General features: G+C 33.8%; 1 protein-coding gene across 2 annotated transcripts in view; it reads left to right on the plus strand.

The window, feature by feature from the left end:
- The window catches only part of LOC111053609, a 73,362-nt gene extending 59,879 nt beyond the window's left edge, over nt 1-13,483 (plus strand). For both annotated transcript variants that reach the window (XM_039419597.1, XM_039419598.1), the window contains exon 6: nt 11,583-13,483. In XM_039419597.1, coding sequence (XP_039275531.1) covers nt 11,583-11,727 — 145 coding nt within the window. In that variant the 3' untranslated portion in view covers nt 11,728-13,483. The remainder of the gene's footprint in view (nt 1-11,582) is intronic.
- Nucleotides 13,484-14,370: the final 887 nt, after the last annotated feature.

A 14,370-nucleotide genomic window follows, 5' to 3' on the forward strand; every position in this document is an offset into this window, starting at 1 on the left:
TTCTGTGGTGCTAGTTATGAGAAAGGTACATAGCTTTTCTATATTTGACTCATAAATCGTATATTTGTTAGATCTCCCTGCATAATCTGGTTTTATCTATATGTGATAATTATAGGGAAAGGGGCATACATTTTTATATCAGACTCATAAATCTCCAAAATATAGCTTATTAGATATAACATGAACAATCAAGAGATACAGTAATTTTTAGAGTTCCACAAATGAAGCAGTATTTACAATTTATTTTATTTATTTACAATGCAAATGACCCTAATGTAATAACATTGAAAGATGAAATAATAAGGTAGACCTTGTGCTATTTTTCTTCCAAATTTATAGGTGACAAAGTCCAAGATAAGGTTAGAATTTCACGTGTACAATTTTTATAAAATTTTAGTCCAAAATAAACATTAAAACTATAAATTTTGAATTTAGATGGCTTGAATTAATAAATTAATTGGAAATATTCCACTCAATTGCGACTTGTAACGAATAATATTGTGTTATTTAAGGTAAATTTGGAACCATTCAAGAAACAGAAACTTGTAAACACTCTTTAAACAATCTTTTCATTGGAGCTCAAGATGTTCAAAACTTGAGGCTTTTTCCACTGTTGAGTGTAAATGTCTCATGTATTTATTCAGCCTTTATTTCTCCAATGACCTATTTCTCGTATGTTAATCCTCAGAAAATAAACAATAAACAACAAATAAATAAAAAATGATAAATTAACTTGCCGGCCGGGTTGGTCTAGTGTAGTGGTGAGGAGCGTCACAATCTTTGATCTGCTAGCACCGCCTGGTTCGTGGGTTCAAATCCCGCCGATGGCATGGACGTTTGATCTCATCAATTTCTCACTCACTTTCCATTACCCACGCACAAGTAAAGAAGCTCATGTTGACATCACCAATAGAAGAAAAGTGAATGAAAAATCGTTTTATGTGTTGGAGCCTTCTGAGATGGCCGGAACATTATGCTCAAATGTATAAGTAGCCTATATGACAAAATATTGCAATATTGGAATGAGAAATATTCAGTTCCAGTTTCACTCTATCTGTCATGGGTAAAACCGTAATCCATCCACGAAAACTGTCAACTTGTCAACTATTTTATCACTGATATGAAGAACGAATATATTATCAAATAATTGATAATATCTTCACGGAAATGCAGCCTTTGTGAAAACCAATAACGTGTGAGAGCTGCAGACCAAAAGAAAAAAACACGAGCTCTTCAACCAATGATAAAGTGGCAATGCTGACGTAACACGTCTACAAAGTAATGGAACTGTCTGATTGGCCAATGGGCTGAGCAGTCTCCATCCTACTATTTCAACCAATCAGAGAGTGGCTAAAAGTGTACGTCACAGGAAGCTAGAGTTGACCAATACAACTGTCTCTTGAATTTGAAGGATTTTCGAAATCAAATGTCAGAATCTCTTTTCGGTTGTTGGTATATTTTGTTCAAGAAGCTGACTTGAATCTATCTCATTGATTTTGTATTCATTCTTAATAATTTCGTGAATGCTCTACATTGCTAATTTCTCAAGAATGTTCATGACAGAATTATTCAAAGCGTATCTAATTTAAAGAGATTTTGAATCACAAGCTACCAGAGCAGAGAATTGCCAAGCCAACTGATATACCCTGTCGAAGTATAACTTACCGGTACTTAAAGGTAATTTACCGGAGTATAAGCTTTTACAACTCATTCTTTTTGAAGGCTATAGGTAAAGTATAAAAAAGATAAGGATAAGATAAATTGAAAAAGAAATTCCCAATTCGATATTAATATTGTTCATTCGATCAGATCTTTTGAATGATAGATTATAAAAGAAATATTTTCAGGGTTACAAAATCCTAAACCCAAAGAATTGCACATGATTACGGATCATAGTATTGAAGTTGGAATATTAAATGCACTGACTATCGATATGATACAAATAAATGCTGGAGTTATGCACGAAATCATGAAAAGAAGACAAAAGTTCTGTCGTCAGTAACTATATTCCAATCAAAGTTATGTGGCACGAATATGTTCAATACATATTGTCACGTGGTAATTTGAAACCACCAAATATTTTTAAATGAGCCAATGAAATGTAATAGAACTATAAAATTGGAAAGAAGGTTAGACCTATCCAAAGAGTAAATCAACTCGAATCAAGTATTATTAGCGAGTAGGAGTAATAGCATTATCAACAACGATAAGAAAACATGTATTATTGTGATTTAATAATTATGAGAACCCATTGGTAAGATCAAAAAATTATAAAGCGGCATAATTATTATTGGCGGATTATAAAAAAAAAAAAAAAAAAAAAAAAAAATAAAATGCATGAACATTGAGGTTAGAGTTACTTGTTTACGTTTTGAAAAGAATTAGTCGATCTTGGATAAATCGATAATTATTAGAACCAATACTGAACGAATCAGCTGATTATTCGATCAACCCATATGACCGGTTGAATCATATAAAATTCACTCATAAAGGATATATTATGTATACTAAAGGAAGTCGATGTGTAGAAATACAAATAACTATTATTTCTGTATAAATATTTATTATAATCCAAATATAATCAGTGTAATATCATTAGTACTGTGCTCCCATATGCGGACAAGCTCCTTGAGCTTTGCATATGTGTATTATTTTTCAGTTAAAAACTTGTTTTTATTTGTATGAAAATGTTTTATGTTATGTATTTTCTTTGACTGAGAATAAACATTTTTATATTTATATTTATTATTATTTATATATGTTCAATACATATTCACATACGTCAGATCTCGTGAGCTAATAGCTTTTATAGTAACATTTTATATCATCAGCAATCCTATTATATTAAGCGAGCAATTTCCGTAAATATTTTTATATTTGGTTATTTATATTTATGGTTATTTATGTTCAACGGATCTCGAAAACGGCTCTAACGATTCTCACGAAATTTGGAACATAGTAGGTTTATGATATGAAAATTCGATTGCACTAGGTCTCATCCTTGGGAAAAATCGCTGAACGACATTAAAAGGATAATTTATCCTTGGCTGAAACAGCTGAGACTTTCATCGTCTGTGGATAGTAAAAAAGTGAGTGATCGAGTCTGTGGAAAATCAAAATATCGCATCCCCGAAATTCATAAACTGACGAATAGCCAGCTGTAAAATATAAACTCGATCATTTTAGAGAATTGTGTTCTGTTCATCAATAAATAAAAATAACGAGCGAAGCTCAGTGCCCCGATATTAGTCATAAAGCGGATGCTCTGCCTACGGCTCCAAGTATAAGAGATGTAGAACTTGAATTCTGAATTTTGAACAAGATAAAGTTGATAAATAGCAGATTCATTCACTAGGCAATCAATCCATTCCACTCTTCCAATTCAGTTTCATCAATTATTTTCATCATTCCCTAAAGATAAATTCTCACCAATCCATTTCAATTGACTCTTCTCCGCCCCTAAACGGAATGCAGAATCTGTCTCGGTATCAGCTCGGTATCAACTTATGGGATGGATATAAAGTTGTCGCAGCTTTCTAGATGACACCATCCATTCACGGCTCGAAGCATAGCCTAATTACCTGCTTTCAACTAGCAAGTACAGCCTATAGTTGGGATGTAAGCTACAGGTTGCACCGGTAGTAATGACAGGTCGCATGTCATCTCACTGTCACACAGAGAACTCTCTCTTCCGTGTGAGTTGCTGCCATATTGGAATGAGAGAGAGAGAGAGAGAGAGAGAGAGAGAGAGGGAGAGAGAGAGAGGGAGAGAGAGAGAGGGAGAGAGAGAGAGAGAGAGAGAGAGAGAGAGAGAGAGAGAGAGTGAAAAAGAGCAGCTTCCAACTGATGCATTGCATCGATCCATCATTTTTTCTTCCACCCTGCAACTGACGTATTGAGAGTCAATTAAGTTCCAACTATTACCGGTTAACTGACGCCTGGCTATTTATATATAGATTCTGAGTTCTCACAAAGAGCAGCTTCCAACTGATGCATTACATCGATCCATCATTTTTTCTTCCACCCTGCAACTGACGTATTGAGAGTCAATTAAGTTCCAACTATTACCGGTTAACTGACGCCTGGCTATTTATATATAGATTCTGAGTTCTCAAGTTCTCACAAAAGAGGTTGTTCATTCGTATAGTGCGTAGTGATAACCACTTTGAACTGTCAGGATTCCTTATAAATAATGTAACATCAATCATCAATAATTGATTCAATCAATGCTGACAGTATAAAGATAGAGGGATTTTTTACATTTTATAGAGTGATGGGTGACATGAATTTTCTTACTGGGACCCATAAGGTCGTGTGATTACCATTTCTGACAAATAAATGACAGTGATGTCCATATTATAATGACAGTGGAGAAAGATGGGAGAACAGTATTGTATTGTTTGCTCTATTCAATTTATAAATAAATAAGCAGCGTTGCCGATTCTCTGCTTTGCTTCTGCCTCCTATAGAGGATAGCTGATAACGGTTTTGATGCCATATCAATTGTTCATCCTAGTTTAAAATTATCAATCAGATTTTATTAGTCAAGAGAATATATTTTCAATATTATTTAATAATAAATTCGCAAAATTGGGATTGGATATTTTGTTAAAAATTCGATAAAATTCGTTAATTCATTATAATTACGCATTGTTGAAAAATTATTTGGCAACTTGAAGTTGCTTTCCATGACGAAACACTATATAATAACTTTGTTGTAGTTCAGACAATGTGTTACTGGTAAATATTTGAAAAAATCTGGTGTGGTACACTCACACAACTTTCCTTGCTCATTGAACTATTTAAAATTTTACATCAATTTTCGCTTAAAAACCTTTCCCCTTATTTTGATCAAATATTTCTCTTGTAAAAATACATCCACGGAACAAAGTGCCCTTTTTATAACCCTACCTTAAAATTTCCAATATAGTTCGCTAAATAAACCTAAGCCTCAATATCAAACGAGAATAATTTAGGAGAAAAACAAAATGACGATTGACGGCAACATATTTGCAACTACGATCAGACTACTGTATATGTGTATATACAATTGTTTTCAGAGTACTTTTTCCTTTATGTAAATATTGTGAAATTCGATGTTTTTTTTTTAAATTCGTCAAAACAGCTGTTCTACAGATGAAATATCTTGACTATGACTGTGTTCTTTTTATAAACTGCTCTACCTACCCACGGTATATGGAAGAAGAAAAAGTAAAAACAGTGTTCCTACCTACCTCATGCACGAGAAGGAGGTTACAAAGTCCATTTCTCAAGGATTGGGTGGACCCCCCATTAGTACCCCAGGAAAAAGACTCATGTCAGTTGATAGAGCTAATAAATAACTATACAGGGTATGGATTTGAAAAAAATTGTTAGAGCCGTTTTTGAGAAAATCGTGAAAAACATGGTTTTTTAGTAACTGTCATTTTTCTCAAGAATATTACGGAGCTCCTGCAATTTTCACAGAAATGAGACTCATGTCGGTTGATAGGGCTTATAAATAGCTATCCATGGTATAAATTTGAAGAAAATCGTTAAAGCCGTTTTCGAGAAAACCGTGAAAAACATGGCTTTTTAGTCATTATCCGCCATTTTTCTCAAGAATATTACGGAGCTCCTGAAATTTTTCCAGAAATGAGACTCATGCCAGCTGATAGGGCTTATGAATAGTTATCTATGGTATAAATTTGAAGAAAATCGTTGGAGCCGTTTTCGAGAAAACCGTGAAAAACATGGTTTTTTAGTCATTATCCGCCATTTTTCTCAATAATATTACGGAGCTCCTGAAATTTTCCCTGAAATGAGACTCATTTTAGTTGATAGGGCTTATAAATAGCTATCCATGGTATAAATTTGAAGAAAATCGTTAGAGCCATTTTCGAGAAAAACGTGAAAAACATGGTTTTTTAGTAATTATCCGCCATTTTTTCCGCCATCTTGAATTGAATTTTATTGAATTTCTTATTGTCGGGTCCTCATGGTATAAGGACCTTAAGTTTAAAATTTCAAGTCAATCGGTTAATTGGGAATGGAGTTATCGTGTCACAGACATACACACATACACACACACACACACACATACACACACAAACACATACACACACAAACACATACACACACACAGACCAATACCCAAAATCATGTTTTTGGACTCAGGTGACCTTGAAACGTATAGAAAACTTGAAATTGGGGTACCTTAATTTTTTTTGGAAAGCAATACTTTCCTTACCTATGGTAGTAGGGCAAGGAAAGTAAAAAATCTGGTGTGGTACACTCACACAACTTTCCTTGCTCATTGAACTATTTAAAATTTTACATATATTTTCGTTTAAAAACCTTTCCCCTTATTTTGATCAAATATTTCTCTTGTAAGAAAACATCCACGGAACAAAGTGCCCTTTTTATAACCCTACCTTAAAATTTCCAATATAGTTCGCTAAATAAACCTAAGCCTCAATATCAAACGAGAATAATTTAGGAGAAATACATAATGAAGATTGACGGCAACATATTTGCAACTACGATCAGACTACTGTATATGTGTATATACAATTGTTTTCAGAGTACCTACTTTTTCCTTTATGTAAATATTGTGAAATTCGATGTTTTTTTTAAATTCGTCAAAACAGCTGTTCTACAGATGAAATATCTTGACTATGACTGTGTTCTTTTTATAAACTGCTCTACCTACCCACGGTATATGGAAGAAGAAAAAGTAAAAACCGTGTTCCTACCTACCTCATGCACGAGAAGGAGGTTACAAAGTCCATTTCTCAAGGATTGGGTGGACCCCCCATTAGTACCCCAGGAAAAAGACTCATGTCAGTTGATAGAGCTAATAAATAACTATACAGGGTATGGATTTGAAAAAAATTGTTAGAGCCGTTTTTGAGAAAATCGTGAAAAACATGGTTTTTTAGTAACTGTCATTTTTCTCAAGAATATTACGGAGCTCCTGCAATTTTCACAGAAATGAGACTCATGTCAGTTGATAGGGCTTATAAATAGCTATCCATGGTATAAATTTGAAGAAAATCGTTAAAGCCGTTTTCGAGAAAACCGTGAAAAACATGGCTTTTTAGTCATTATCCGCCATTTTTCTCAAGAATATTACGGAGCTCCTGAAATTTTCCCAGAAATGAGACTCATGCCAGTTGATAGGGCTTATGAATAGTTATCTATGGTATAAATTTGAAGAAAATCGTTGGAGCCATTTTCGAGAAAACCGTGAAAAACATGGTTTTTTAGTCATTATCCGCCATTTTTCTCAATAATATTACGGAGCTCCTGAAATGAGACTCATTTCAGTTGATAGGGCTTATAAATAGCTATCCATGGTATAAATTTGAAGAAAATCGTTAGAGCCATTTTCGAGAAAAACGTGAAAAACATGGTTTTTTAGTAATTATCCGCCATTTTTTCCGCCATCTTGAATTGAATTCTATTGAATTTCTTATTGTCGGGTCCTCATGGTATAAGGACCTTAAGTTTAAAATTTCAAGTCAATCGGTTAATTAGGAATGGAGTTATCGTGTTCACAGACATACACACATACACACACACACACACACATACACACACACACACACACACATACACACACACAGACCAATACCCAAAAATCATGTTTTTGGACTCAGGGGACCTTGAAACGTATAGAAAACTTGAAATTGGGGTACCTTAATTTTTTTTGGAAAGCAATACTTTCCTTACCTATGGTAGTAGGGCAAGGAAAGTAAAACACTCACTTTTATTGTAGTATTGAGGAATGCATTTCACTCCTGAAGAGGAGCTTCATCAGCCTGACACCAGAGGCGTTTGCTCTTATGGGTTGGACTGTGTGGCCAAAATGTGGGAAAATATTAGGATTCGATTTGAAGTTTATTTTATCTCATAAATGATCAATTTAAATTAAATTGGACTTCAGGAGTGAAATGCAATTTCCTCAATACTCCAACAAAAGTGAGTGTTTTTTCCAAATATTTACAAGTAACACAGTGTCTGAACTACAACAAAGTTATTTGGCAACGTTGCGGAGCTAGAGAAGGATAGCGCTATCTGTTTTTTGAATGGCAGACAAGGATAGCAACACCATCAAATACTGCCATTAAAACATGAATCTCACTATGAGTCCAGGATGAGAAAAGCAATGTTCGGAGCAGGGAACTGTTGAGTGGTAGAAAGGGTATCATAGCCTAAATCTACGCAATTTGATATTTTCAAGAGTCCAGAAATGTATAACTTAGTTCTCACAAAACCTTTATATGTCCGAATTTTTTGCCATCGGTAATCCTGTAAAAAATACATTTGTATGGGTTTTTGTTGGTGGGGAGCCCTTTGCAGGAAGATTCCACCTCGCCTCAATATTCAGTTATTAGTGAATTCAATCCATTCAGTATTTATTTCCTCCCAAACCGAGATTTTGATAAGCCTGTTAACCTGGACTACTGCCGAGTTATATGACCTATTCGGGTTGAAGGTAACACCCGTAATTGACCGAGCGAAGTGAGGTCTAAGATTCAAGTCGACATGTTTAAATGTTTGAATGTTTATATGTTTCTATGTTGCGCATTTACGGCGAAACGCGGTAATAGATTTTCATGAAATTTGACAGGTATGTTCCTTTTTAAATTGCGCGTCGACGTATATACAAGGTTTTTGGAAATTTTGCATTTCAAGGATAATATAAAAGGAAAAAGGAGCCTCCTTCATACGCCAATATTAGAGTAAAAATCAGACTATGGAATTATTTATCATAAATCAGCTGTCTAGTGGACTATAATACTACCCGTTCAAAAACATCGAACATCTTGAAAATTTATCTTTCCATCAACATTAGTTGGCAGTTGACTATAATACTACCCGTTCTAAAACATCGGAAATCTTGAAAATGTATCTTTCCATCAACGTTTTAATGAGCTCGTATCTAACTGGTTTATGAACAGTTCAATTCTAGCTCAAATTAATACGTAAAAGTTTGACATTAAAGGGGTAAAAAACATCGAACATCTTGAAAATGTATCTTTCCATCAATGTTGTAGACAGTTGCAGTCAGACCTGATAACAGCGCTCACACTCACATTCCGGGCGACACGTCACGGTACGATAGGACAGAAAGCTCTATATTTATTTAGGATTTCTTCTAGACATTTTAAATTGATGAATTATTTATTAATTTTTGAGAAAACATAACAACAGGTCAATGTAACTTACTGAGCACGAGGTCTACTGCTCACAGAACTACTAGTATAACATAAGAGTATTGATGTCATTTGAATTCCACCAAACACGTTATAAGAACTTTTGGGTTATGCTCATGGCTAATCTATACTATTCGGTCTTCAGCATATAACACATATCAATATTACTACTTCACATAACAGAAGCGTTGACGTCACATTCAATCTCACGAAACTCGTTATTTCTGGGTTATTCTAATCTCCACTATTTGGGTTACCAAATGATCACGTAGTCACACATCGTAATAGGTATAACACTAACACGACTGTTATATTGATATCACTTCAGATTCCACTAAACGTGTTATGAAAATTATCGCATAGCTTGGGAAGATCTCGACTAGAATGAATTACAAATTCGGCAACTGATAGGAGGATCCAGCATATGTTTCATCGTAAACTTGAATTGGGAGGAAGTCGACTTATAGAATGAAATTCAAATCTGTTTGATAACTGATTACAAGTTTATGTATTTTCTCAACTGGAATTTGGCTTGTAAGGAGTCGACTCTGAATGAAAGACTCCAAATTTGTTCGGTAACCGATTAGTTGTCTGCATATTTTTGACCGAAAACTTGTTCCCCGAAAAGGATGTGTTGAATGCACCGTTAGATATGCTGGTTTTTCGGTCATGCTGTTATGTTTTTCCGCAATCTGGGCTCGACAGAGAATTGTGGTATTGGCAGTGACACGGCAAATAAGTGATCGTTGGGTCATTGAGACCGGGAAGGTCTCGGAGACCTTGTGACCTGGAGATGAGTGGGTCGGGGAGACACAACCGGTTGGTTGCAGTGTGCAAACATAATCTACGTGTAAACAGAGGCGTAGCAAGACGCACCTTATCTGAACTGTGATTGTATTTATGTATTGCCACGTGATACATATCGTTCAGTTTCGCGCAATTAGGCCATCAATCAAAAGTAGCCAACAGACTAAAACGATATCCAATTCATTCTATTTTGTTTCTTGAAGAAATCCCCAATAGTGCACTAATGCTGTCTAAAAACTAACACCGGGTTTCACAAGTCTGTTAACTTTTAGCCCCGATTAAATGCCACGAGAACCAATCAGAGCAGCGTTTTCAGAAAAACCTTCTCTGATTGGTTCTTGTTGAATTTAATCATGATTAAAATTCAATAGAATCTTGTGCAACCGGGCCTCAAGATACACATCGATTTTTGGACGTACCATTTTTGCTGTCCCTATAAATCTATTAGATTAAACTGATTATGTTAAACTCAACATAAACATTTGTCAAGTTACGTTCAAGTTTGTAGATTTCACAAGGACGGCAAAAAATCGTACGTCCAAAAATCGATGTGTGTGTGTAACTGGATTTATAGTATAGATTTCTATGAAGACTATTGTGCACTATTTGTATTCCTATGAAGTTTTCAAGACTATCGATGAAATAAGGTGACTTCTTGCAGTAGGCTAATTGAAGTTCCAATTGATTTTTGTGTACCCTACTCCAAAAGACTAGAATAGTGCATGTTGTACGTTTCTGATATCTGAACAATCCACATGAAAAGGTTCAAAGAATTTGTCAACATTTCTTACTAATTTAGGAAATTGTAGCTTACTGATTTTTCGAGGAATTCTCTTTTGCTAAGTCTCAAACGAACATATCTGAATGCCTAGGCCTACTTATAGGTAAATGAATTTATGTTGAATGGAAACAGGAAAGATATGGAATCAAGTAGAGTAAATTATTTTAATATGCAAGGAAGATTATTCTCGCATTGCGGATAATCAATTAAGTAGAGAATGAACAAGTAGAGGAATAAAGACAATCCATCTAACTAGAGTGGAGCAAGTAAAGAGACAATTATTATTATTATTCATATAGAGTGACATTCATAGGAATTTCTTAGATTGCTTCTATTCATTAATAGGATTTGACGTCTATCTTTAACACTCAGCTTCAACCCTCTGGCTTTGGTTGCGCAAAATTTTGATTAATTTCAACAGCGATTGGATTTGATGTTTGAATGCCAAGAGAATCCATCAGAGAAGAGGAAAACGTCCTTGAATAGAGTCATAGAATAAAACAATCGTATAAAGCGTTTCATCTGTTAGACTTAATCACAGTTGAAACTCAACAGAAATTTATGCAACCGGGCATAAAAGTGTATTGTTATTCAGGGGTGCCCACCCCTGTCTGCGTTCTGCCCCCCCCCCCCTGTGAGTACCCCTGCGATATTCACTGAAATTTAGACGTGTATGTCGTAAAAGTGTTCCAAGTGTAAATCACTTTGAATAAGTGAATATTTTATTGAAATATAACCTGAATAAAATAATTATTGAATGATTGATTGATTGAGATAATTTGGATGTTTTTCAGGGAGCCGTCAGAGCTGAAGAAGCCGACAAGTATGAACCCCTCAGTGGTGCGATACTTCAAGTACATGCAAGCCGCGCGAGATGGTCAGGAATTCAAGGACTGCCTCAGGTCCTACTCATCATGCAACATCAACACTGAGCGATGATCGCCGTCAAATTTAACCACGATCAACTATCACACTTGCCAATATTCATCCATTCAATAATCGACAAATACACTCCAACATTATTAATTGAATGAAGGTTAATTCTCACATTTGTTGATTATTGAATGAAGGTTCTCACATTTATTGAAAAAATTATTGTGAAGTTGATTGACGGACATTTTGAAGTTGGTTGAGATGTACACCAAAGGAACTATGTGTTACATGATATTTTTGTGTTGTGTTTATAATTCGCCAGCCCGGTGAGAAAAGTGGCCACACTTTGTAACAGTATGTCTCGTTTTAGGACATAAAATGAACTTTCATGAACGAATGAAAACAAAGTCAATATATTTAGTATTATTCAGTATTTATGTGTGAGTCTGTTTGTATGTGTGAGTCTATGTGTTGGTGTGTAAGGTCTAGTAATTAAGGTCATGAAAAAATTGTGCCTCTGATTGTTTATCAAACATGACATTATTTAACAAAACAGAGTATTTCAACAGGGCTACTTGAATGCTCAATATTATAGAAAATAACTTTCTAGTACTTTTGTAATATTTTAAACATTTACAAGGGTAGTCTATTAGTTATTTCCTATGATCTAATAAACTACGTTTTGAAGAACAAGAAACTAACTGTATGATGCACCTGAAATTAAGTATGACAAAATTCCAAAGAGAAACAGTAGGTACTGTATCTACTTCTTATAGAAGGCATAGACCTATCGTGTATTGTTATTATGAAGATTATTTCGTGTCATATATTATTATGAAGACATTTTGGTTATTATTTTTTACTGAACCTGAACTCATAAAAATCCTGGAGAAATACAGTAGGTCTAGTATTATTCATAGCATAATTCCATTTCATGTGAAACATTTAGAAATTGTGCTTCCAATTTATGTAATTAAATATTATGAATCGCTGTTATACAATAGGTACTATTCATATCTTGGAGATCAAGTCATGCCATGTAGATATGATTATATATTGAGCCTCTTAAATATTCAAACATATCAATACTTCCCGTCAATACAGGTAAAATATATAACTTAGTTACTATTTTTGGAAACTGGAAAGGGGATACAACTTCATATTCCAACATTCAATTCACGGATATCTCTATTGCCAGATTAATACTTCATGTACAGATTTCCAGTAATTAAATTGGTTGAATTCACAATATATGAGCTGAAATTTTTATTAATTGCTGAGTCGATTTTTGTAAACTCTACTATCATAGTGGAATATTCTTAAAAATATTGCTGACAATTTGTATGATTTCAAATTAAACTGGATTCCATCGAAAGCTCTCAGACTTTATGCTCAAAGTCTACGTGATACAAATTACATAAAAAATAACACTATATGAAAATACATTATAAAAGTATATTATAGATTCTGAATATAAGAATTATTAATCCTCTACAAATTTCAGCGTTTCCAATTCCCTCAATATCATGTTGCTGAATAATTTTAAGTTTTGTAGTTTTTGAGAGAGCTTCAATTTTCATAGGGTACATTGAGCCTTAACAGTTCTTGTATTTAATGGGAGAGTATGATTGTGTACAATGATTGCTGACAATAAGAAGAGTATGATTGATTAGTTAGTTTTTTATTGAATGAGCTTGTATATAATATGAAAGATGTTTGTACATAAAATAAAGCATAAAAATGCATTACGATGACATTATTTATTCCGTTGAAAACGGGCTGTAAAATTATTTATGGACAAATAAATCTATTTATTGAAATATTTGTTGTGTAATATTTTTTTTATAAATTTTCATAATACTCCTCACTTATAGCAATAGGCGGTAACTATTTACAATTTATTCACAGTATATAATGAATCCTTCAGTATAGGAAAATACAGCTTCACAACAAATATTATTGTATTTATGTTTATGTCCCTGCAAAGTGAATGTATCACCATCAAAGTACTGTATTCTTCAGTTCCACCCAAATGTTGAATTGTAACTCAAATATAAGAAGGAATATAAGAAACTTCCAAGCATAGAGGTTAACTGATTGTCTTTTCTTCTTTAGGGCCACTTTTAAAAATAAATAAAAATATAAAACCTGAGTACCCTCTTTAAATTATTTCGTCACGACATGTTTCGGCTACTAATGCCATTTTCAAGTCCTTGAATTTAAAAATAAGGGTACTCTCAGATTTATATTTTTATTTTTTGGGTTCACTGATTTTGCAAGGAAACATTTTTCAGATTTGAATCATGAATATTAATAGAACATATTCAGACGAATGAATTGCTTCTGAAATAATGATGGGATATTTGGAAAATGATTGGATATTTCACTTGTATGTGCTACTTTATTAAAATTAATAAAAAAAAAATATTAATAGGAAAACAAGAAGTACACTTTTTAAAATGTTTCAAATAAAAAGGGTAGCCTACTTCATGTTTTTATTGATTTTGATGGAATATTGTATTTCCATCAAGTGTTACACACTTTTTGTAATACAAAAATTAACGGATTCCCATATTTTTAATCTATATCTATCTATATATATAAAAGCGAAATGGCACTCACTCACTGACTGACTGACTCACTCACTCACTCACTCACTCACTCACTCACTCACTCGCATAACTAAAAATCTACCGGACCAAAAACGTT

This window comes from Nilaparvata lugens, chromosome 1, assembly GCF_014356525.2.
Source record: "Nilaparvata lugens isolate BPH chromosome 1, ASM1435652v1, whole genome shotgun sequence".
NCBI classification, from domain to species: Eukaryota; Metazoa; Arthropoda; class Insecta; order Hemiptera; family Delphacidae; genus Nilaparvata; species Nilaparvata lugens.